The 23807-nt window shown below is 45.2% G+C and overlaps 1 protein-coding gene across 4 annotated transcripts in view; it reads right to left on the bottom strand.

Moving 5' to 3' along the window:
* Positions 1 to 15543: 15543 nt before the first annotated feature.
* Positions 15544 to 23807, bottom strand: part of EFL1 (elongation factor like GTPase 1) — a 125121-nt gene continuing 116857 nt past the window's right edge. For 2 of the 4 annotated variants that reach the window (XM_032264825.1, XM_032264826.1), the window contains exon 17: positions 15559 to 15886. In XM_032264825.1, the coding sequence (XP_032120716.1) occupies positions 15698 to 15886 (189 nt within the window). In that variant the 3' untranslated portion in view covers positions 15559 to 15697. Of the gene's footprint in view, positions 15887 to 23807 lie in introns of all 4 variants that reach the window. The other 2 variants (XR_004264683.1, XM_032264824.1) reach the window with 2 other exon arrangements.

The raw sequence follows: 23807 nt of genomic DNA, 5'->3' as shown, positions 1-23807 counted from the left end.
GAGGCTGGGAAGTCCAAGATCAAAGTGCCAGCAGGTTTGTGTCTTGTGAGGGCTGCCGTCTGCTTCCAAGATGGTGCCTTGAACCGTGAGATCTCCGGAGGGGAGGAACACTGCATCCTTTTGCTGAAGGGCAAAAGGGATAAACTCTCTCCATCAGGCCCTTTTACAGGGGCACCTACTCCCATTCACGACTCAACCACGTCCTAAAGGCCACATCTCTTACTACCGTTGCATTGGGGATTATGTTTCCACGTGAACTTTGGGGGGACAAAAACATTTAAACCGTAGCATCATCTAATGCCCAGGCCCTGTTCACGTTTCCCCAGTGGTGTCTAAAATGTCTTCTGCAGTCGGTTTCCTGGATGCAGGATCCAATCAACATTCTCACCCAGAGCAGCGCATTTTACAAACCATCTCAGATGTCTTAATTCACACCATATGTTTCCCAACGTGGAACACAGAGAGAACCAGGCGTCTGCCATGTACATTCCAGCAACCTCAGACCTTTTTCAAAACTGCCTTGTGTGGTGTGGCGAGCAGCTCCAGGAGAGAACGGCCACAAAGCCTAGATATGCAGTGACACAGACACTCCAAGCGCCCAAGGCAGCCACACGGCGCAGGCAGCACGCAAGCCGCACCGCAGAGGAGCAGAGAGCTGAGCCACAAATGAAGTCTTTTCTCTTTCCATGCTTCAGTCCTGGAGACCTCGCACTGCTCCAGATGGTGCTGCCCCAAGCAGGGCCCAAGAGGCAACGGTGTGAGTCCAAGCCTCGGAAAGCCATCCGCTTGAGGGACAAAGTCCCTTCTCATCCAGCTCTCAGCCCTCACGCAGCTCTGCAGCCTCAGGCCGCCCGACCTTCTTGCTAGAGGTCCGAGGTCAGGCAGAGAGCTGCAGACACAGGCAGGTGCTACCAAAATGTTCTGGTGTGGGGGCACAGCTGTTCACATGACTAGCTGTGCCGGGAAAGGTTCTTGTTTTTTAACTTGATGGAAATGTGGTTTTCACATTGCCTTGGGACAAACAGGAGCTTGGTTTGTAGTCCCTAAGTATGTATCTGCGGAATTGTTCCTTCGTTGCTTCTCTTGGGTTTCCAAGTTATGCCTTTTCCCCTTGGGCAGCTGTAGGAGGGCAGCTTCTCCACTCACCCCCTTTGGTTCCCTTGCCCCCACTGCTAGGAAATTCCACCGTAAGTACCCCAGCCTTCTCCCTGTGATGATGGGGTTTGCACAGACTGACGAGCCTAGGACTCTTCCCAGTTGCTCTCTGTGCTCCAGAAAAGCTGGAGGCAGACTGGAAACATATTAAATACCTGCAGGAGCCCCGCTCACCAGGTGAGGACAGAGGTGGCCATTCACAAGGCCGCAATTCCGCGTCTGCCCTGGGCCGCAGTTACCATTCGGCACAGCCCCCCAACACCTCCATGCCCACCAGGACAGAGCGCCCGGAAGCCTGTGGGCATCAAACAGGATGGGAAGGCCTCCCCACCCCCTCCTCCCACGCCATTTAGATCCAGATCCTTCCTGGTTGCAGGGGCCTGTCCCGTGCATTGCAGGATGCTTAGCAGCACCCCAGACGCTACCCACGGGATACCATGTATTTCTAGACATTGCCAAATGTCCCCTGGGGGACAAAATCATCACCAGTTGACAAAGGACCCATCTGTAAAGCCAGGAAAGTTCCAGGAGCACTTGCCCCAGCTGCGCGGAGCAGTGTTGGGAGAACCTGAAGCCAGGCATTCTCAGCGTCCTGTTCTGTGGAAGGGAAGCGCAGAGCAGCTGCCAGGCCAGGCCTGTCTTAGCCCTCTGCTTCCCTCTATTCACATCAGGGAAGCAGGGGCCAGAGGGGAAGCTGTGCCAGAGCCCGGCTTATGATCTGGAGGAAACAATACTGTCACTGAGATAGGATTGATGGGGCATTTTCCTCCCGGAAGTGCTGATCCCTGAATCATCTCCAAGCAAACCACCCACGGCACCCCCCCCCCGGCCCCCCCCCCCCCCGGCCATCCCCCCCCGGGCCCCCCCCCCATCCTCTCTCTCCTCCTCCTTTTTCCCTCATATTCCACCTCCCTCAGCCAACGTCTAGCCTAGCCCATTAACTCTGTCCACCCCTGGGCTTGGCCCCACGCTGGACAGCTTCTCTGGACACAGCTAGAATAGCCATGAATGTCACCCGTCGGCCCCCCACCACACTTACTGCTCTGTCACCTCCTTCTCATTTCCCCAGAGGGGCTGCTGTGGGATGGGAGCCCTGCATTAGAGAGCCAAACAGCCTGGGTCTGAATCTGAGCTTTACTAATCACCAGGCAGAAAAATCAAGCCATGCATGTAAACCCCTTAGTGCAGTGCCCAGCACACGAAGCAGTTCTTACATGTCAGAAGGGATTTTCTCCCTCCTTCTTCCCTCTTCATCTATCTGGGACACTGAGGCAGCCCCTTTCTTAAGAGGCACAGGAAATAACCACAGGATTGTGAACCTTGTTATGTCTACAAATGCCACCCCAAGGCCACGCTCCTCCTCTCCCCAACCACAGTGGGCAGCATTCAAGGTTGCAGATGCAGCCAAGGACGGAGAGCCTGCTCAGGGGGAAGAAGGGGGAATAAAAGGAGGCGGGTCTGAGGGGACCAGGAAAAAGACACAGGAAGTCAAGAGGAGCGGTTCCTCTGATGAACCATGCTGGAGGGGAAAAAAAGATGGTGCCGGTGGCCTTGGGCATCAAGGGCTGAGACCCAGGCTTGGCAGGTGTGAGTGCCTGGGGAGGAGAAGCCCCTGGAATAGGGGGAGGGTCCACGCACACTCCAAGCCTCCCCCATGGACTCCACATCAGGGGTTAGATTGGATGACTCCAATGGACCATTCTATACACTCTTCCCATCTTCTGTGGGTGCTTGACCGGCCTGGGAAGAAGCACTGTTGGGGCTTGGACCACATGCCCCACCCCTTCCATCGTGGTGTTGATGGGGAACACCCTGGGTACCATAAACGGGAAGTGACTGATTGTTATTTCCACAGAGGGGAAAGTGCAGGATCGCCCAGAGGAGGTCAACATTCTCCAACGTTTCCAAAGTTTAGCCCTCCTTCTCTGCCTTCTTCCTGCCTCTCCCAGTCCCTGCTGCCACCAAACCTGCTTTCCACCTCACTGAGAACACCCGCCCTTCTCGTTCTCCTGCTTCACAGGCCCCTCATGGCTTCGTTCCTTCCTCCACTACCTGGGCCTCACCAAGCAGCCTAGCCTCAGTTGCCGCTCCTGCCCCACACCCGGCCTCCATGACCACCCTGTCATCATCTCTGGCCTCACCCTCAGCTCCACCTGCCAAGTGCAGGGGCCTTGGGCAGTTTATTTCACCTCTCTGTATCTAGTTTCCTCAGCTGTAAGGTGAGCACCCACTTCAGACAATTATCATGAGGCACCAAAATGACTGGCATATAGTAAATTATTAATTATTTTGGAGTATTAATTGTTAAGTGCTTGGTTCAGAGCCTAAGGGCTGAGTGCATGGAAGCTGCTATTACTGTACGAGTTCTCTGACTTGCCAAGAGCTACGGCAGGCGGGGCTTGTGGGGTCAGACTGTTTTGTGGGCACACCAAAAAGATGACCACAGGGAAGACGCTCCTAAGATGAACTGAGAGAGAATTACAGACTTCCTGTGTTACAGCAAGTAATGTGTTCTCTGGTTCCTTCAACCCCTTGGCCTGGCTGTCTCAACCATGGGTGCAGCCAACACCTGAGAAACCAAATTAAAAGCTGAGTGAATTAAAGGAGGAATAATTACTTTGTACCCCAATTTTAAAAGTTCAACTTTATAAGGATAAGGAGAGAAAAACCAATAGTCAAATAATCAATAATGCTTGCCCCTCTGTGTCTGTGTGTTTTCCAGGTGAAAACAAGAATTCGTAATTATAGAAAGATTTGTTCAAACATTTTCCTCTTTGGTGAAAGATGGCAGCCCCACCCATCGTAACCCATGGGTGGGCAAATGAGGCCAGGCTGTGTATGGCTGGGGCCTCACCTGGACCACTCTGGATCCCAGCATGAATGCCACCTGCCATGGTTCATGACATCCATTTCCTGGAACACTGGGGAGTAGATTCCAATTGATCAGTGTTAGGATCGGGCAACTGAGAGGCTCACAAGGGCCCTCTTTGACACAAGAACATAAATGATGAGACATCCCAGGTCTCTCTGATGCCAGCTATGTGAACAAGCTTATTAACCAATCTGCGCTTTGGTTTTCCCATCTATCAGAAGGACTTATCTGGAAGTTACAGTGACATTTAACAGAGGCAATCCATGTACAAAATAAGTGCTTAAAATGGTATGGGGTATAGGGTAGGCGCTCAAAAAATAACATTTATCAATATTACTAGTCTTATCATAAAAGAGTGGATCACAATGTGGCAGAGCAAACACATTGTGTGTGAGGCAGGTGCCTATCTCACAAAGACCCTCTGCCTGAAGGCCTGGCTGGCACTGTGCTGGCCCACCTAGGACATTCAACTGTTTGCTTGCCAGGTTCTCAAGGCCTTCTTCCTCTTGATGCAGTTCCAACAATGTCCCTACCTACCACAGCCTATCTCACACACAGAAGCCAGTGCACAGCCTCCCCCCGCCAGCAGCTGGACGGTAGTATCCGTAAGCGATGGCGCAGGACCACATTATTATTTTATCTTAGACAGTCACGCACCGCCTAACGACGTTTTGGTCAACAATGAAGTGCACATACAATGACAGTCCCATGAGATCATAATGGAGGTAAAAAATCCCGTCACCTAGTGATGCCATAGCCATTATAACATTGTACTGCAACGCATTACCTTGTCTATGTTTAGATTCACAAATACTTACCTTTGTGTTACAATTGCCCACAGTATTCAGTACAGTAACATGCCGTACAGGCCTGTGGCCTAGGAGCAACGGGCCACACCATACGGCCTAGGTGCATGGCAGGCCATACCATCAAGGTTTGTGCAAGTACATGCTAGGACGTTTGTACGATGATGAAATTGCCTAAGGATCCATTTCTCAGAATGTGTCCCCATTGTTAAGTGATGTACGACTATATTATTTTTTCTGATTGCCAAAGTAATACATGTTGGAGGTGCAAAAGTAAAGCTGTGTAGAGGAAAATAATGTAGGAAGAAAATATGCTCCCTATTAAACCCACAGTTGATAAATTCAACAGGTTTGTGAATATAGCTTCAGAGTTTGTGTAGGCATTTACTTACTATTTTATAGAGATGGGGTCTCACTATGTTGCCCAGGCTAGAGTGCTGTGACTATTCACAGGCGTGATCATGACACACACAGCCTTGAACTCCAGGCCTCAGATGATCCTCCTGCCGCTGTCTTGCGAGTAGCTGGGACTGTAGGCATGCACCACTGCACCCAGCTTCTAAGCATTTAACAATGTGTTCCTATGTTATAAATACACAATAAAAATCAATTCAGACAGAATACAGTTTGTAGCCTGGCGTTTTACATTTCAACACATCTAAGTTCTATATCAATAAGTAGAGTTCTTCCATCTTTCTAAAGGCTATTAGTAATCCACTGTTCAAATGTATCCTAGTTTAAGTGATTCTCCACTGAGAGACATTGGAATTTTCTATTTGGGGGCTACTATACACAGGCTTGGCTGGATGTATCTGTGCTGTGTACATGGTTTTGTAGAAGACATTGCTAAAAAGATGGCTAGGTCAAAGCGGATGACCATCTCACATTTTAACACATATTAACAAACCGGGCAGGGCCTCTTCTGTCAGTCAGAGCCCACAGTCACTAGACAATGTCTGGCTCCTCTCTAGCTCCCTTGATATCATGTCCAGTTGTTAATCCTCATCCTGCTGCTAACTATGGATGGACTCAATGGACATTTAGCCAATGCTGCCACCATATTGTTATAAAAAATGACAGTGGGGGGTCTCCTTAGGAGCTACAGATAGAGCAAGGAGCCAGACTAAGCTGTTCAGAACTGATGCCAAAACTCCTATCTTATATTTGCGTTGGAAATTGAGACTCCTTTTTATAGTTAAAGTTGCAGGTCTGAAACTATTTTGATCATTAAAAGTGAACCAGACTGAACTTTTCAGGGCACTGCATAGAGCAAATATGAAACCAAGAGCATGACCCCCAAATACACTTTCTACAAACTGCTACTTTAAAATGTTAATTTGTCTCACTAAATCCTAGTAATTGCTTCTGAAGAGCCTGGACAGGGTCAGATTGAGCTGGCAACCAGGCTCAATGAAGCAGAGACTGCTGGTCAGCTAATAACCACGCTGCCCTTCTCCCCTCCAATGAACTCTAAAACGGACGTGTCTCCCAACCTACCTTGCCCACCCTAACCTGGGCAGCTAATGGAATGTCAATTAAAGTTGTTTGTCGTTGGGGCTTCTGGAAGACTTTGCAGAGGGCTGTCTCGGCGGAAGACAATGGTTTTGCCCTTCCTACCGAAAATGTGGAAGTAAAGTCGAGGGCTCCAGTGGCCACCACAAATCACAAGCATACTTGAGGATGGAAGTCGTCCGCAGGGCAGTGTGTCAGAAAGACAGAGATAACCTGGGTCCTTGATGGCTATGTAATCACCCTACCAGTTTTGAGCAGCTTCCTCCAGATTTCTCCTATGTGAGAGGAATAAACATCTTGCTGAAGACTCTTACTTGGGTTTGTTTTTTCTATGTAGTCAAACAGAATTCTAATTGATATATTCCTCTAATTACTAGGTTGTGTGATCCTAGGAAAGGTAATTCCAGCTCTTTGAGCTTCAATTTCTGGAGATTGGGTAATAAACAGTGGCCACTGAATGGGGTGGCTGTGATACATGAGGGGACATGTACTTAGGGGTGGTTCTCCAAGTTGGTCCCATGTTAGAGTCACCCATGGAGTTCTTAATCTCCTGATGCCCAGGCCATACCGAAAAACTCATTAAATCAGAACTTCTGGCAGTAAAATGCAGGCATCAGTGATTTTTAAAGCTCTGCAGGTCATTCAAATGGACAGCCGAATTTTGAGTCACCCGGGTTTAGGAGACCTCAGGTTGTTTATGGCCGAGCTACAGGCTGGCTTGCACTTGCCTGAGGGGTTGGTGGAATAGGACCTACAAAAATCTATTTGCCCGGGTTCTGAGGAACCTTCCGGGAGAAACAGATACAATGAGAAGGTGGCAAACAACTGGCTGAGTAACAGAAGGGAGCAATCATTTGGAGTACAGCTGATGATGCTATTTGAATCTGTCCCAAATTGGGCTGTAGGGACACCTCTCTGGATTCTATAGACAGCAGATGCCAAGGAGCCAATTCACTCAAAACTCCATAAATCCTTGCAACACAGAGCCTACTTCTTTAAGACTTCGCCAATATACTGCAAAGGGGAGACAACCAAAAACAGAAAGAAGTCCATTTCCACAGCTGTGGCAGCAGCATGGGATAGCAGAAGCTGGCAGAGGACTGGCGTGCAGGTGAGGAGTGAAGACACAGGTCGGGGAGGGGTTGGGGCTGTGCCCCCTTACAACAGTGCTCAGAGGAAGCAGACTTGATCATGAGCCTGTGTGAGGCACCTTCGGGAGCCCCCTGAAGTATTTGGGAGTGGGAGGAAGGAGCTGGATGGTCTACACAAACAGGGCCATTAGCCCAGTTACCTTGTCAGACTGCTACATTCAGGTTACATATGAATAGGGTTCCTTGGACATTACTTGGGAAATCTTAACCTTTGCAGGGAGGAAATTAGCTCTCAGAGACAGAAGCCCAGAGACCAGGAGGTCTCAGACTTGAAAGTACTTCCGCCTTTGTCAGAGAAATAGTTGACCAGTGATCACCAATTTTTCTGTATCAGACTCCATTCCAAATGCTAAATCCTATTAATTTGGAAGAACTGAGGGTGGAGTTGGCAATTAAACAAAACAAAACACTTCAAAGCCTCTGAAAATGGCTAAATGAATTCACCTCTAATTGATAATCTCAAAAGTGAAGCTGTTTTTCAAAAGAAAATGCTTTTGAAAAAAATAGTATATGAAATGAAAAGTGTATTTTCAATGATCTCACATGAAACATATGACAGAAAAATTCTCCCAGCACTGATTTTTCTAGATATTTTCTTAAAATAAAAAAAAAAGATAAAAGAAGGGAGGGGGCATAAAAACTCACAACTAGACATCTCATAGGTCACTTTTTTTTTTTTTTGAATTAGGGCAAATAAAAAAGGAAACATCTAAATTTGATGTTCAAACAACCTTTTCTGTTTGATCCAATCCTTTCCCCTTTATAAGTGCCCCAGATCTCTGAGCTGGTGAAGACACTCCGTTCCTCCCTTTCTTGGTCCCCACTGGGTTTGAAAGGCAAACAGCTCCTTCCTCTGTCCATCAACATTCTGCCCAGAATGAGCACTAGATGGATGCACTTTAATTTAATCTAATAAAAAATTAAATAGATTTGTCAGGTCTCTCCCCTTTAGTTTGAGAATCTCAATCCTAAAATAACCATGTGTATATTTTCAGAAAGACTTAAGAATTTCTATATCTACTGTGAAGTGGAAGAAAATTAATTGCCCAAATGATGCCTTTGAGACTCAAGATGAATAGTGTGCATTTTAATCTGTAAATCACGAAGCAGTTAAACATTCTAAAAAGTGAAATGTATTATTTTAAATGTCAACTGGAATCTCAGCCATGGTGCTCAGACTGGAGCATGTTATCAGGGTTACTTGGAGGACTTGTTAAAACACAGCTTGCTGAGCCCACACCCAGAATTTCATTTGGGAGGTCTGAGATGAAGGCTGAGAATCTGCATGACTCACAAGCTCCCAGGTGATGCTGATGTTGCTGGCCGGGGATCATGCTTTGAGAACCCTGCTTTATAACTTGTCCACACTACTAAGTGTGACATACTGGGAGAAGCACTGGACTGGGAGCCAGGAGACCTGTGTTTCTGATGTAGTTTCACTTGACTACATGACTATTTGTAGCCTAGTCGCTACACTCCTACTAGGATTTGTTGAGCATCTACTATGTGCAAGGCACAGAATGGTAGGAAAATCTTTACGCTCAAGAGGCTCTCAAATAAGTAGATGGGGTAAGATCAGTGCACAAATCACTACTACATTTATCAGAACATGCTGGGTACCATGAAAGAGATAAAAATAATAATATGGGCTTCAGATAAAGACAAGCTCAAGTTTGGCTAGATGCTCTTTATCAAACTAGGTGACATCCTAATGAAGAAGATGGCACTAGAGACAGACTTTGAAAGATGAAGAGGAGACAGGACAACGGTGTGGGGGCAATGGGGAACCCAGACATTTTTGGGCAGGCGGGTGGCATGATCAAAGGTGTTATATTGGTCAAGGTTCTTCATTACTTGTCATGGACACTCGACTCAAACTGATTTAAACAAACAAAAGGAGAACTGACTGCCTCATGAAACTAAAAGTCCAGGCGTACGGTACAGAATTCAGATGCTCAAAACAATGCTATCAGAAATTGGTCCCTCCTCATCTCTCAGCTCAACTTTCCCGTGCTAGCTTCCTTCGCTAGTGGGATCATGTCATGTGACAAAGATGGCTGCCAGCCCAGGCGTTTTTACCGGGATAGCAGTTTTAATAAGAAACTGTGTGGCCGGGCGCAGTGGCTCACGCCTGCAATCACGGCACTTTGGGAAGCCTAGGTGGGCAGATCATCTCGGTCAGGAGCTCGAGACCAGCCTGGCCATCATGGCAAAACCCACTTTCTACTAAAAATACAAAAATGAGCCAGGTGTGGTAGTGGGCACCTGTAGTCCCAGGTACTTGGGAGGCTGAGGCAGGGGAATCGCTTGAACCCGGGAGGTGGAGGTCCAGTGAGCGGAGATGAGTAACAGAGCGAGACTCTGCCAAAAAAAAAAAAAAACCCACAAAACCCCCAGAAACAAACAAACAAACAAAACTGTGGTTCCCCTTCCCCAAAAGCCCTGAGGCAAACACTCACTGGACCATCTTGGCCTCAATGGAATTGACATATTCTTTTGCTAATGGACTTTGTACAACTTGGCATCAGTTCCTTGGAGTCTGGTCTAGGGCAGTTCCCCGGCCCTTGTCCCCCTGTTTACAGCTCTCTTCTCTATAGCAGCAGACATTCTGTTCAGCTTGGGGGTTGGGGGGGCATGTGCAGAGGCGAGGTCCTCTAGACTAGGCTTTGAAAGCCATTTCTCATGTATCTGAGGCCTCCAAATGTCCAATCAGGCCAGGGCAGGGGCCGTTTGTCCACTGTACACATTTATCCCCTCAGCCTTGAAGCCCACTGCCACTGTCCAGAAGGCTCTGGTCCCTCCCTGTCCTTGTGGGTGCTGCTCATCAGGTTTCTCCTGCTGGGCTCAAGTCCCTGGGCACCAGGCTGCCTGTGCTGCCCCACATGGTGGGTGCCCTGGGGGCCATTCCTGAGTGACTGTAGCACCCATACTGGCTGTCTCTCTAGGAGCTGCTTCCTCTATGGCTCCCTGGCCCTCCTGCTCTTTGAGAGGAGGGAGGGGCGACAGTGGCAGAGGTATTGACTGACTGAGAGTAAACTTTGGCAATGAAGGCAACAGGTGCCTCCAAGAAAGTGAGTGTGGGGGATGGCTGTGTTTGGTGGCTGTGGCTGGCTGGGGAGGATGAAGATCAGTGTGTTGGTGAGTCTTTGGACAGACTGGTATTGGGGTCCAGGCTGGAGAGCAAAGAAAATGAAGTCAAAAGGGGGTAAAAAAGTGAGAGAAATGGTGGGCTGGCAGTTGTGGGAAGACAGGTGAGAATGGGCACAGTGGAGTTTAAACTTTCCAGGTCTGAAGCCATGGGTGCCACTTCCAAAGCAGAGGGGAGAGAAAGGGAGTTGGGGGTGGGGTTGGTTCAGGAACTGGGAGTGCCAGGGAGGGCCATGCAAACAAGACATTGTTTCTTGTTCAACACTTGCTGCGCGAAGCCCACGCAGTGCCGCTACACACTTACCAGCAGCTCCTCTTCCAGCTGTCACCAGTGACTGCTGGGGACTCACAAGGAATGAATGAAGGGCAGCTGGCAGCCCTATGTGCATGGACTGGCATGGGGTGGGCAGGCTTATTTGCTTTGAGTAGCAGGGCCACTGTCCAAAAGCCAACTGCCTTGGGGTCCTGTGGTAGCCAGACCCACCTGCTATGCCTTGGGGACAGACAGCTCCTAATCTGACAAGGGCACTGACTACAGTGTAAAATCTGACTTCTAGGAAATGCAATGAAAAGTGGAGAAACTAGAAAGCAACCACCCTGGAATAGAGTGGAGGGCCATCCTCCTCCTCAGGTCTAGACCGTTCAAAACCAGCTGGACAGGAAGGCATCATTAGAGAAAAAGAAAGCCAATACCTGGTTTGAATTTTTGCCACAGTAGATTAACTGCTTCTTTGATTGGTCTGAATTCATATACCTTCTCAGTGCATTTGCACTGCCCAATAACTGTGATAAACACAGCAACAACCGCCTTTAATATATTGGGCACCATATACCAGGAACTGTGTCCTAACAGATTATTTCATTTACTTTTCCCCACAACCCCTTACATATGGGGAATTATCCCCCAGCTTACACATGAGGCAGGTGAGGTTTGAAGAGGCTGACTTGCCCCGCGCTGGGGAGAAGTGACGGGACCCAGCACTCTCTCGTTTCTCAACTCTTGACTCCTTGTGCCTAACCCCACTGCTGTGCGGTACAACATCGGGGCTTTATGGCTCAACTGCAAAGTTTTCCTCACAAAGACAACAGAAGTAGTTCTTAGGAAACAATTCTAAAATTTGAAAATAGTAGAATTAGTAAATTAATAAATAAAAATTCCAGATCATTAATCTCGCAAAAAGCTGCGGCTGAGGTAAAAAGGCATTTACAACTGCACATGAAAGGTTGAGTCTTTTGTTGAGATCACAATGAAGTCTGAGACAGCAGAATTAGAGCAGTTATGCCTTTTGCCATGAACGTGAACCATCCAGAATAATCTTAGGCATAGGCAGATCCAGAGACCTGGCAGAGATGTGTAAAACCACAGGCTAACTGTAAGCCCCTAAGCCAAACCCTGGCCCTTGAGGGTGGTGAGGATGAGGTGGACCAAGGGAGGACCAGTGGGGCTGAAGCCAATGGTCTGGCTCTCTGGAATTTCCTCAGGAAGGCCAGAAGGCCCAGAGGACCTGTGGGCTGGTAAGAAACCCCGTTCCCATCATTCATGATCAAGTCTCTGCACTGTCACCTCTGGCCCAGGGATGTCCAAGTTGGGAGGGCTGTGGCCCTTTCTGGGGAACCTTTATTTCTGTTCCTCCCCCTCAGTCCTTCTCGCCCTTCTTCTCTGGTAGGAGCTACCTTGGCTTGCTAAAGGCTACTGCGAATGGCTTTGCTTGTGACCTGCAAGGCAGATGTGCCACGGAGTGGAAAACCTTCCCACTCTTTATTCCTAAAACTAGAAGATGGGCTCTGGGCTGCAGGTTCTGTATACATAAAGCAGGATCAAAAGAAGGTTCTAGTGCTTCCATGGTCTGTTTTATGTGTTCAGGTTGACATTCAGAATCCTGTTTTTAGAACCTGATCTAAATTACTGTCTTTGCCCAGGTGCAGTGGCTCACACCTGTAATCCCAGCACTCTGCTGAGATGGGCAGATCACTTGAGCTCAGGAGTTTGAGACCAGCCTGGGCAACATGGTGAAACTGTCTCTACAAATAATATAACAGTTAGCCAGGTGTGGTGTGTATGCCTGTAGTCCCAGCTACTAGGGAGGCTGAGACAGGAGGATCCCTTGAGCCTGGGAGGTCAGGCTGCAGTAAGCTTCGGCACCTCTGCCCTCAAGCCTGGGCGACAGAGTGAGACCATGTCTCAGTAAATAAATAAATTCTTGTCCTTATGATTTTTTTTTTCTAGCTCAGAAAGTATATAATGCTCTTTGCCTTAATAAGAAAGGAAGAGTTTTACTACTTGACAATGGAAGATCTTCTAATTCCTGGATTCAATAATCTATTTACCTGAAGGGCTTTGACTCCTGGGACAAACTGGCCATAGCTCTGAACCTTATTTGGCTGTTCTAAGGTAAGAGAAAAGAGATCTTTTACATCCAGATCCCTATTCTCAGCTCCAAGTACAAAGGTTAATCTAATTTCTGAAATCTGTTATTTTTCTAAATTTACTGGTCTATAAAACTGACTCAGTCCAGATAATGATTTTGAATCTTGCACACTGACAGCTTTACCTAAGTTCAAGGCACAGAACAGAAATGAAGATGCCCCCAAGTCCCCCTTACCATTGTGAATATTCAGCGACTACTGATGACTTCTCTGATCCTAACAGGTCTCAGGCAATAATCATGGGAAGCCTTGTGTGATACACTGAGAGCAGTGCTTACTAAGAGGTATAACTGAATGAAAAACGGGACCATGGGCTGTGAACTTAACTTTCACCAGGCTCTAATGAATCTCCTTACCTGTTTCATACAAGTGTGAAGATCAAATACGTACAAAAGTCCCTGACTTGGCGTTCGAGACCAGCCTGGCCAGCATGGTGAAACCCCGTCTCTACTAAAATGACAAAAAATTAGCTGGAGATGGTGATGCGTGCCTATAATCCCAGTTACTCCGGAGGCTGAGGCAGGAGTACTGCCCTCTCCATGCCACGCACTCTTCACAAAAGTCCCAATAGAAGAGAATTTCCCTTCCATTCTATGGAAAATCTGGCACAGGAAACAGGCTTTTCACAGCCTCCCAATCAGAGAGCAATGGTGATGGTCTCTGGGCCGCTTGTAGCTCATCCTGCAGTGGGGGCTGAAGCCCAGGCCCTTCCTAGCCTCTCCTCTCTGACCCACCTACTCCAGGGATGGTGGGGAAAAGGCATTATGTTGGCGTTGCCTGTCTGTCCCCTGAGGAGGACAGCTGCCTCTGGACCTCAATGCAAAGAACTCTCTAGGAGTGAGAGCCTTGGTTTTGTGTCTTCCTCAGCCCAGCCTTCCTCACTGTCTCTGAAGCCTGTCTATAAATAATGAGTGTAAAAAGCCAGCCCCTCTGTAAGAACAGGAACACTCTCACTTCCACTTGTGGACTGACAACATTTTGGTTGGCTTCTACTGAATTCAACAAACAGAGGCTAGAGTTTGGTCATGGCATCGGGCACAGTAAAAACGTAGTCTTACTCTGCTGTCACAGAAGGGGACAGGGTTTCAATGACTGGGGTCTCATCATGAATTACACAATAAGGTAGATTATTTAGATGGCAGATCAGCTATATCCCTTGGTCTGCCTCTTTGTGGCCACTTTCCTGCTCATTATGATCTCCCTCAAACATGGAGAAGGAAGAGACAATCTGTCAACCCAGCATGTCACTTCCCCCACACTGGCACATCTGTCAGGGCCCAACAGACTGCAGAAAGAGCAACTCTTTCTCCAACTTTTTCTGGGTTATGCCTCTTTTCTCCATTAAATGCACAATTTGCTGATCTAAGAACACATTTATGGCACATCTGGCAGTCCGAATGATGTTCTTCACAAATGCTATAAATCAAAGTGCTAGTTTTTCCTATGGTATCAAAGTTTTCAAATAAACCAATAGATGGTATCTCTCCGAAACGAATTCAGATACTATTATCTGTTACAATTAAACAGTGAATTATCCAGCCACATTTTCCCCAAAGTCTACATCAATTAGATTTGACCAGCTATGCCAGGTCTCTGAAGATTTAACGATAAAATGTCTATGGCTAGTATTAAAAATGACCTAGTTTATTAAGAAAATCCATGAAAGTATTCTGAAAACAAAGTCCAGTCTGATAATTTTATGCTATGACAAGGAATCCTTCTTTTATGTGGCTATAAAAATTATTATGCAACATCAAAAAATATAAAATCTATTTTCTTTTGAACTGCATTTTTTCCTTAAATGAAGATCATTCTCAAGGAGGCAACTGAGATTTATGAAAAATATTTACAATAAAGCCATAACGTCATGCGTATTAGCTAAGTAAGGCTAAAAGGAAATAGCAAATAAAATTATAGAAATTTACCGTTTTTTTAAAAAAAGAAAAAGGCATAGGGATAACTCCCATTAACACTGATTTAAATGGGAACGATGACATTTATGAGTGAGTGTGAAAGCAGAAGATTCACAGGCTAGCTGTCGAACATGACACCGTTTTGCTAGACAGCTCCGAAAGCTGGATGAGCTGCAACAGTGACTTGGTTTAACTAAAAAAGCAGCTGCTTTCTCAAGTATGTGGTCTCTCCAAATGATGTAAAATGCCGTGATTCACTGATTAAATATGAAATGTTTCCACTCCGAAATTTCACACGTGATGTTTATGTGGAGGATGTACTCTGAATTATGACACTGTGATGACAGGCAGAGACAGTGTGAGCCCTGGAGTGGCTGCCCCATGCAGAGGAGACCGCCCGCTGTGGGTCTCTGCACATCACCTCCACAGCACCAAGTGGGTAGCCTGGACCACACGTCTTACTGCTGGGGGTCACACAGGGCAGCAATAAATCACCACTGCAATATTTATAACTTCTTGCCTTGAACCAGAACCAATTAAAAACACACTTGGAAAACATGTTCGCTAACATCCTCTTTAGAATATTTATATGGATCAACTTTATTGCAAGTGAATAAACAGAGATAATGTGGCAAAAAGAAATTTCCCCAATACTAAACCCTTGATGAGACTTTTAAATTCACGCAAAGGAAAAGAATGCACCAGTAGTGGTAGCTACTTATTTTTGCTGAGTGTCCTCTGCTTTTCTGCATGCTCCACAATCTTCTCTTCCACATACAGACCCTTCCGCTTTCGAACTGCGTTCATGTACTTCCGGGCCTGGTTCTCAGAGTCGGCTTTTTCCCCAAAGTGCAGGTACTCTTCCTCCGTGGTTGGCACCCAGAAGGGGTCGCTGGGAATGATCTTGTAAAAGAAGATGACAGAATGTGCAAGGTTAGGCAGTTTTCATATCAAACTTTATTCACTGAGTTCCCCAATTCATATACTCTTAGTGAATGAAAAAAAGTTAAGCAATGAACAGCTAAGCTTGCTAGGAATGGTAGTTAAGCATTAAGAATCAGCCGGGTGTGGTGGCTCATGCCTGCAGGCCAAGGTGGGCGGACTGCCTGAGCTCAGAAGTTCAAGACCAGCCTGGGCAACACAGTGAAACCTCATCTCTACTAAAATACAAAACAAAACAAAAAAAATTGGCAGGGCGTGGCAGCATGCACCTGTTGTCCCAGCTACTTGGGAGGCTGAGGTAGAAGAATTGCTTGAACCTGGGAGGCGGAGTTTGCAGTGAGCAGAGATTGCGCCACTGCACTCCAGCCTGGGTGACAGAGCAAGACTCTGTATCCAAAAAAAAAAAAAAAAAATCATTGGAGGTGTGAACAAATGGAAGTAGATTCAACAAAACTTGTAACATACGTTATCATTCTTTGCTCACACTGCCAGTTCACAGCACTAAGGAAGAAAGAAAACTATTAATTTTTAATAATATGATTTTAAAAAGTTTTCCTTTTTGCTAGGATATATCTGAATGTTAATGTCTTTTCCATCAATATTTTGCCTTTGTCCTCAACCTCAACAAAGACCAACACATGTAACTACACTTTATTAGTAGTACATATATATTTTTTTAAGAGACAGAGTTCCACTCTGTTGCCCAGGCTGGAGTGCAGTGGTGCAATCATAGCTCACTGTAGCCTCCATCTCCTGGGCTCAAGTGATCCTCCTCCCTTAGCCTCCCAAGCAGCTAGGATTATAGGTGCATGCCACCATGCCCAGCTAATTTCTAAATTTTTTTCTGGAGGTAGTGGATGTATGACATTGTGAATGGAAAAAAATGCAGCAAAATGTTTACTTTAAAATGTTCAATTTTATGTTGTATGAATTTCACCCTCAGAACATTATTTTTAAAGACAGACTTAATGAAATTTCCCAGAATACAGAATACAGCACAGACAGATGGAAATTAAAAAAAAAAAAAGTATGAAAGGAAAGTCAAGAGTCATAAAGTATGTATAGGGTACATCTTACAGTAGTTCCAAAACCAGAAAACAGAGACCAGGACGAGAGTCTTCAGATGGAAACACCTCACTGAGTTTGGAGCAAGATAATAAAACCATCCACCCCTTGTGACAGTGCTGAAATGCTGGAAATTTGTGACCACCTGCACCTCCTGAGGCTCAATTCTAACCCACTAGACATTACAGAATGGGAGGTGTGGGCCACAACTGTGCTCCTTGCTCTTGAACAAAGGCTGGAAATAAAGCAGCTGCCTGTGTCCTGGTACTGAGGCAGACACAGAAAATCAGAGAGAAAAGCCAGATCATCTGGAGAAGAACATGAATCAGACCAACGACAAGCTTCGCATCAGCGACAGATGCTGGGACACAATGAAGTCCTCAGAGGCTAAGGAGCCTCGGTGTGAGCCTACACGTCGTTATCTAGTTAAATAAACCACTATCCAAAAAAAGCCTCTGCTGGACAGACTTTAAAACATACGACCTCTCATGGACACTCAACAAAAGAGCTAAGAAATATCCTTCTAGGAAAGAGTCCCTGAAGCAAAGAGCAGGTAGTAAGAATGAGAGCAGCCAGGGAGGCACAGAGGCATTATCAGCTCCAGAGTAACAATTCTGGCAGGTGACAGCAAGTCCACAGGAAGAGTGTCTTGAGGTGGGACCCCAGTTAGAGGCTGGGGGCAGAAAAGGAGACAAGGTCCAGCAATTGGGTGGGGGATGGGTAGGCAGAGTTGCAGACAAGGGCAGATGGATGGAATTTGGATGAGAAACTGCAGTGAGGAGGAGGAGTCGGGAGGAAGCTCAGTCCTGTGGACTTGGCCATCTGAGGGGGTTCTTCTGGATTACAGGGTGTGTGCTGTGATTTTATGGGCACATCAGTCCCAGAGACTCAATTCTGATTCACCAGCCACTGGGCCTAGGATAGCAAGGCTCATTCTAGACCATTCACCAGCAGACAATGTCATCATGATACCAGCCAGGCTGTCGGTGTGGGCTCATGGCCTGGGCCTGGGCAGGAGGAAGGGAAGGAAGGTGGCTGTCACTCAGAACAGCCTGACAGGTCAAAAGCCATCCACCCAGGATAAGGATAGGTGTAGCTATGAAGGGGGAGCATGAGGGAGCCTTGTGGTGATGGAACAATTCTGTGTCTTGATTACATAAAGCTACATATGTGATAAATTTTTTTAGCACTGATGACATACAAACTCCCATGAATATACAGCGTAGAAGAAAGGGAACCTGCATCTTTGATGGTGTCCCTGAGCCATGGTAATTGCTCAGGGACACCACCAGCCCTAATTGCTTAAATAATTACTATTCTGGCTTTATGGTTCTTGCAGCTGAAAACACTCATAATCCATCAATTGATACAGGGTTGTGAAGACTGAGGAAGATGTTACATAAAAGTCAGACAGTAAAGCACCTGGCACATCCTAGATTTGTCTGGCTCCAAAGCCTGCCTTTGCCATGTTTGCAGACTGCCATGAAGACTGAGTTTATCCAAACATAAATTGCACACTGGTACTAGCTAAGTCAAGTGTATGTAACTGGAGAAATCTGAAAAAGCTCTACTGGTGTATCAATGTCGATGTCCCGGTATGGTATTGTACAACAGACACAAGAGATGTTAACACTGGGGGTGGAGGAGTGAAGGGCTCACACGACCTCCCTGTACATATTTTTCGGTAACTTCCTATGGAAAAAAAATTTGGAGTTTTTTAAACAAATTTTTTAAAGACACCCGACCACCAGTTATAATTCTCTTTTGTCTGGAGGTAAAATTCTCAACACCTGTGAGAAACACAAACTGCTTCCAGAATTGGTTACTCTGCTTTGCTGGTGGGAGGACAAGGTGGGAGGGGTGGTGTCTGTTCCTCATACACAAGGAAACAGGCAGAGAGAATGCAATGAGCAAGAACCAAGTGAGTCTGTGTGGAATCAAACCCAGAGAGTGAGGGGTAGGGGGATGGCACATCACTGAATCTAGGAACAGGCACTGAGGCCAGAGTGAACGTGGTGTGAGGGTTAACTGCACCGGCTAGGGAGCCAGGCAGTCTCCCTTCAATGCCAGTTCCCTACCTGCTTAGCTGTGTGATCTTGGGCAACTTATTTCAAACGATCATATACCTGGGTTCTCCCATTTGTAAGGATGGAATGTTGAAAGTCTCAATTTCGGGCCGGGCGTCGTTGCTCACGCCTGTAATCCCAGCTCTTTGGGAGGCCGAGGCAGGCGGATCACGAGGTCAAGAGATCGAGACTATCCTGGCTAACATGGTGAAACCCCGTGTATGAAAAATACAAAAATTAGCTGGGCGTGGAGGTGCAAGCCTGTAGTCCCAGCTACTCAGAAGGCTAAGGCAGGAGAATCACTTGAACCTGGGAGATGGAAGTTGCGGTGAGCCAAGATTACGCCACTGCACTCCAGCCTGGCAACAGAGTGAGATCCGTCTCAAAAAAAACAAAAGTCCCAATATCATGAAGACACCTTCACTCCTCCTGCATCTGTGTGGACAGCCTGAAGCCACTTGCCTCAACATGCCCAACAAACTCTGAGAACAGCGCAGATGGAGCAACGCCCGAGTGCTCCAGGCTGGTTTTGAATTTCCTTAGTGGAGCAAAGACAAGCCTACCCTTTTATGGTTGTCCAGCTTGTGCTCCACAGAAAGGCCCCTCCAGGCCACAGAGGAGGGCTTGCTATCACACTGAAGAAAAAGGGGCTTTTTTTTTTTCTCACTGCCTCACCCAGAATACATCAGCCTAGAGTGAGAATGTATTTTTGCAACTCAATAGCCTGAAGGGGATGCCATTTTCTGATTCATAAAACAGTACCCAAGGGCAAACTGTTGCCCTAGGCATTAAGGGAAAAGAAAGCCTAGAAGGAAGAAGCTCTGAGTGCTCCATTTCAATTTTTTGCCCAGTTTTCACTACGATTACAGCTGGCAGATGGAAAATACCATGTCCAAAATAAACTTGTTTGGTGCTATTGTAATCACTTCACCCGGTATGAACTTTAGCCCACCCCTCAGGGTAATCTCAGTAATCAGTGGCGAATCTTGAGGTTATGCTGACATACATGTACGACGGCACTGGTTGGTAATATTTTTTCTTTCTGTGTCTGTTATTAGCTCCTTTTCTTTCTTTTTCATAGAAGGGTAAAACATAGGAAGAGAAATTATGAGATTGCTGACTTCAAAGGTTTCCTCATGGAAAAATGCCTGTAATTTTATTTTCTCTATTTTTTGAAGCACTTTCTCTCAAAAGCTCTTGATTGTAAATTATATGGTGTGGTAGAATACAAATGAAAAGAAGTGCCTTGGAGTGAGAAGCCATATCTCAACAACTGTGTTATTTCTAAACCTAACTATGGGGGAAAAACCAAGACAGCCAAAAAATATCAGATCAATGACATTTAATTATAATGTAGTTTTTAAGATTCCAAAGATTTGAAGCTTTTGGGAACAGGACCACGACAGGTGGCAAGGACGTGGCAGAAGGATAGTACAAAACTGGGGCAAAACTTTTGGGAACATTTTTCTCTCAAGTTATTTAAGAGACTTATTTTTAATAACTAGATATAGCTAAGCCAGAAAGTAATATATTTTTTTTAATTATTAAATGTGTAAGATCAATTTTCAGATTTGCTTTTAAATTTCTGAAGGATAAGGGAGACGGAAAACCATCAAGGCCTTCATGTACAGAAACTGCCTATTTGGTAAAATCTTGCTGTTTCTACACCAGTTGTCCCTCAATATCCCTAATAGAAATTTCAGGTAGGCATATGGCCACCTAGATTCAGAAGTTTGAGGCATACTTTTTCTATAAAGAGCCAGATAGCAAATATCTTAGACTTTGCAGGCCATATATGAATTCGATCGCAGCTACTTTACTCTGCTTAAAAGCAGCCATGGAAAACAGCACCTGATTGGGTACAGGTGCATTCCAAAAAAATTTATTTACCAAAACAGACCACAGGCCATAGACCTAAAGACTACATTTCCCAGCTTCCTTCTTAGGTGGGGCCTTGTTAGATGTGCCCTAACCTTGTTAGACTGGTTTTGGGCATTGGGATGAGGGGGAAGTCATGTGTGCAAGATCCAGTTTGTGTCCTTAAAGGAAAGGAGAACATCTTACTCTTCCTCATCCCCATTCTTATTGGCTGGAAGGCAGATGTGATGGAGGGACGTAGAGCAGCCACTCTGGACAATCAGTGGGAGCCAAGTGTTGAGAAAGGCAGCAAGCCAGAACGGGCCTGGGATCCTCCCACCGTGAGCCACAGGTCAGCCCTAGTCTGCCTCCCTAGACACAAGAGAGAAATAATCTCCGCCTTATTTGAGCCACTGTATTTTGGGATCCCTTTATTAGAGCAGTCTTACCTGCTTCCTAAATAATATATCTGACAACTAAGAAATGAAGGGACCTTTATACGTTAAAAAAAAAAAAATATGCTTTACAAAATCACTTGGAAGGATAAGACTATAAAATGATGAGATTTTAAAACAAAAAATAGAATATAAGAATTCAAATGGATCATTCTTCCAGTAATGATGCCATTGCAGCAGCACTGAATGCCTATTAGGGATCTGCATTTACAGACAATCCCAGTGATTACTTAACCTACATCCTCTTTGTTCTGATCAAACATACTATAACCCAGTTTTATGCGCAAGTGTTAATCAAGGACATCTTCATGAGATGGACGACTTGTCATCTCTAAGATATTCAGAAGCATGACTTGTGAATTCTGAAGGCAGTTTGCGGCAATGGTAATGCCAATGAAGAAAGCATTCTTCCCCTCAAGGTCATTGGGTTGAAGTGGGCTGAATCTCTCCGGTTCTAAATATTGTTTAGCTGTGTTGCTCTGTAATCACACATCAGGTAACTAAAACCTGTGGTAGAGGATGCTGTAATAATGTTTTCATTAGAACCATCAGTAATATATTTTACTACATAGTTCCTATTTTTCAGCCACTGCCTTTTAAAATGCATCCCTTATGTTTCTTATTGGTTTGTGTTCTTATATAAAAGTTGAATGCCAAAAACCAAAACCAAAATTAAAAAGCTAGAATTCTGGATAAACAAGAAATTACTACCCACAAGCTCAGAAATTACAAAATTAATGTTTTGGAGCTATTGTTTTCTACATAATGAAATGCAGCAATGTCTCGTCAGATATAAGCCAGCAAAACCATCAAAACCCCATTAAGTTTTCAGAGAAAGATGCAAAAGGTAAGAAAAAATTCACAGTAAATTACTGTTAAAACCTAGACTTTCTACTGAGCAAACTCTGTGATGTAACCTAAATCATAGTGTTAACCTTCATTCTGTCAAGCATTACGAATGTGACTTTATTTTTTTTAAAGGAAAAGCAGACACAATGGAGTGTTCTGGGATGGTTACTTCACTTGCAATCAATTTAGATGATATGAACTTACTGAATTAAAAGCAAATTTACCCTGTCCAAAGTCAATTTTTCTACACTACCACCCTTCTTTACTTCACTGATTCACTTGATTATAAATTTCGTTTTAAAAAGAAAGTTCTCCCTCAATTATTCTCACTTTCCATTCTCATCTAAATTTAAACTCTTCTTACAGTGTTCTGGAAAAACGGACCCATCAGGCTAAAGAAAGTGAGAAAGATAACAGCTTAGCATTGAAGCTAAATCATGAGTTGTGTTGAAATAGAATTTAAGAATAAAACCATGGATAATCTGTGTGAAGCCCCGTGCAATGCCACACTGCTGAGAGCAAGCCAAAAGGAATGTGGTATAGACTCAGAAAATGATCCATGAGGAAACGATCTTCGCATCAGCAAGGGCTAGTCAGCCACAATGTCAGGCACTTGGTTAGATATTTGACCAGGGGGTGAAGAAAACTCGGGAGGGTCCATGATTTGCCCAAATAAGTAGAAGAATTAGTATTTGAAACCAGGACTATCTGACTCCAAAGTCAATGCTTCTTCCATTACCTTACAAACCTCCATGGTAAAAGGGAATAATGTGAAGTTATTTCAATTCCCTGTAAACAACCACCACAAAAACTGTTCTTAAAACAATCTTTCTACTTACATCCTTGGGTTTAAAATTTTCTTCCTGACCTTAGGCTTTTTCTTGAAAAGTAAACTGTTTCTTGCACATGGCTTGCAGTTTGCCTTTACCAGCCTTTTCTCATGCGACACCTTCTGATTGAATGTCCTTCTTAGCTGGCTCCCGTCTCCTTTGCCTTTAAGGATCTGTTCAGGATGGTTGGTCTGACCTTACCTTTGCCTCTGGCTATTATTTTTTCTCTAACTTAACAATGTGTTCACAATCTTTCCTTCTCTCCCCAGCAATGTGGATCTGTTAAGTTTTCCTTTCTGATTACAGATAAGGTTTGCCTTTTCACCCACCTTTACCCACACTGACAATGAAGGGTTCTGAGTAGCCATTTCATTCCATTCTCATTCCACAACACTTGAAAGCCGCGGAAACCTTGAATCTTCATAATGGGGATGGAAGAATATATAATACACCATAATTTAAAGCTATCCCTTTGCAAGAAGTGTAACAGTTCCCTTCTAAATGGCTGGAGATAATTTTTTTTCCCTGGAAGAAAATGTTCTTAAAATTTCACATTCAAAAGGTCCGTGATTTTCTATTAAAAATCTAAAATATATATTTGGGTGAAAAAAGGATTAAATTTTCAGTATCTTAAATTTTATATTGAATAAAAAGAACAAATGAGAGTGACTATGTGTGTATGTGTGTTTATTATAAGCCACAGATGATCTCAGGATCATTCAATCTGGATAAAAAAGCCATTTGCTTTCACCTGTCCATT

The sequence above is a fragment of the Sapajus apella genome, unplaced genomic scaffold, assembly GCF_009761245.1.
Source record: "Sapajus apella isolate SASKATOON/1434 unplaced genomic scaffold, GSC_monkey_1.0 scaffold147, whole genome shotgun sequence".
In the NCBI taxonomy this organism is placed as follows: Eukaryota; Metazoa; Chordata; class Mammalia; order Primates; family Cebidae; genus Sapajus; species Sapajus apella.
This window is presented reverse-complemented; position numbering and strand designations above follow the sequence as displayed.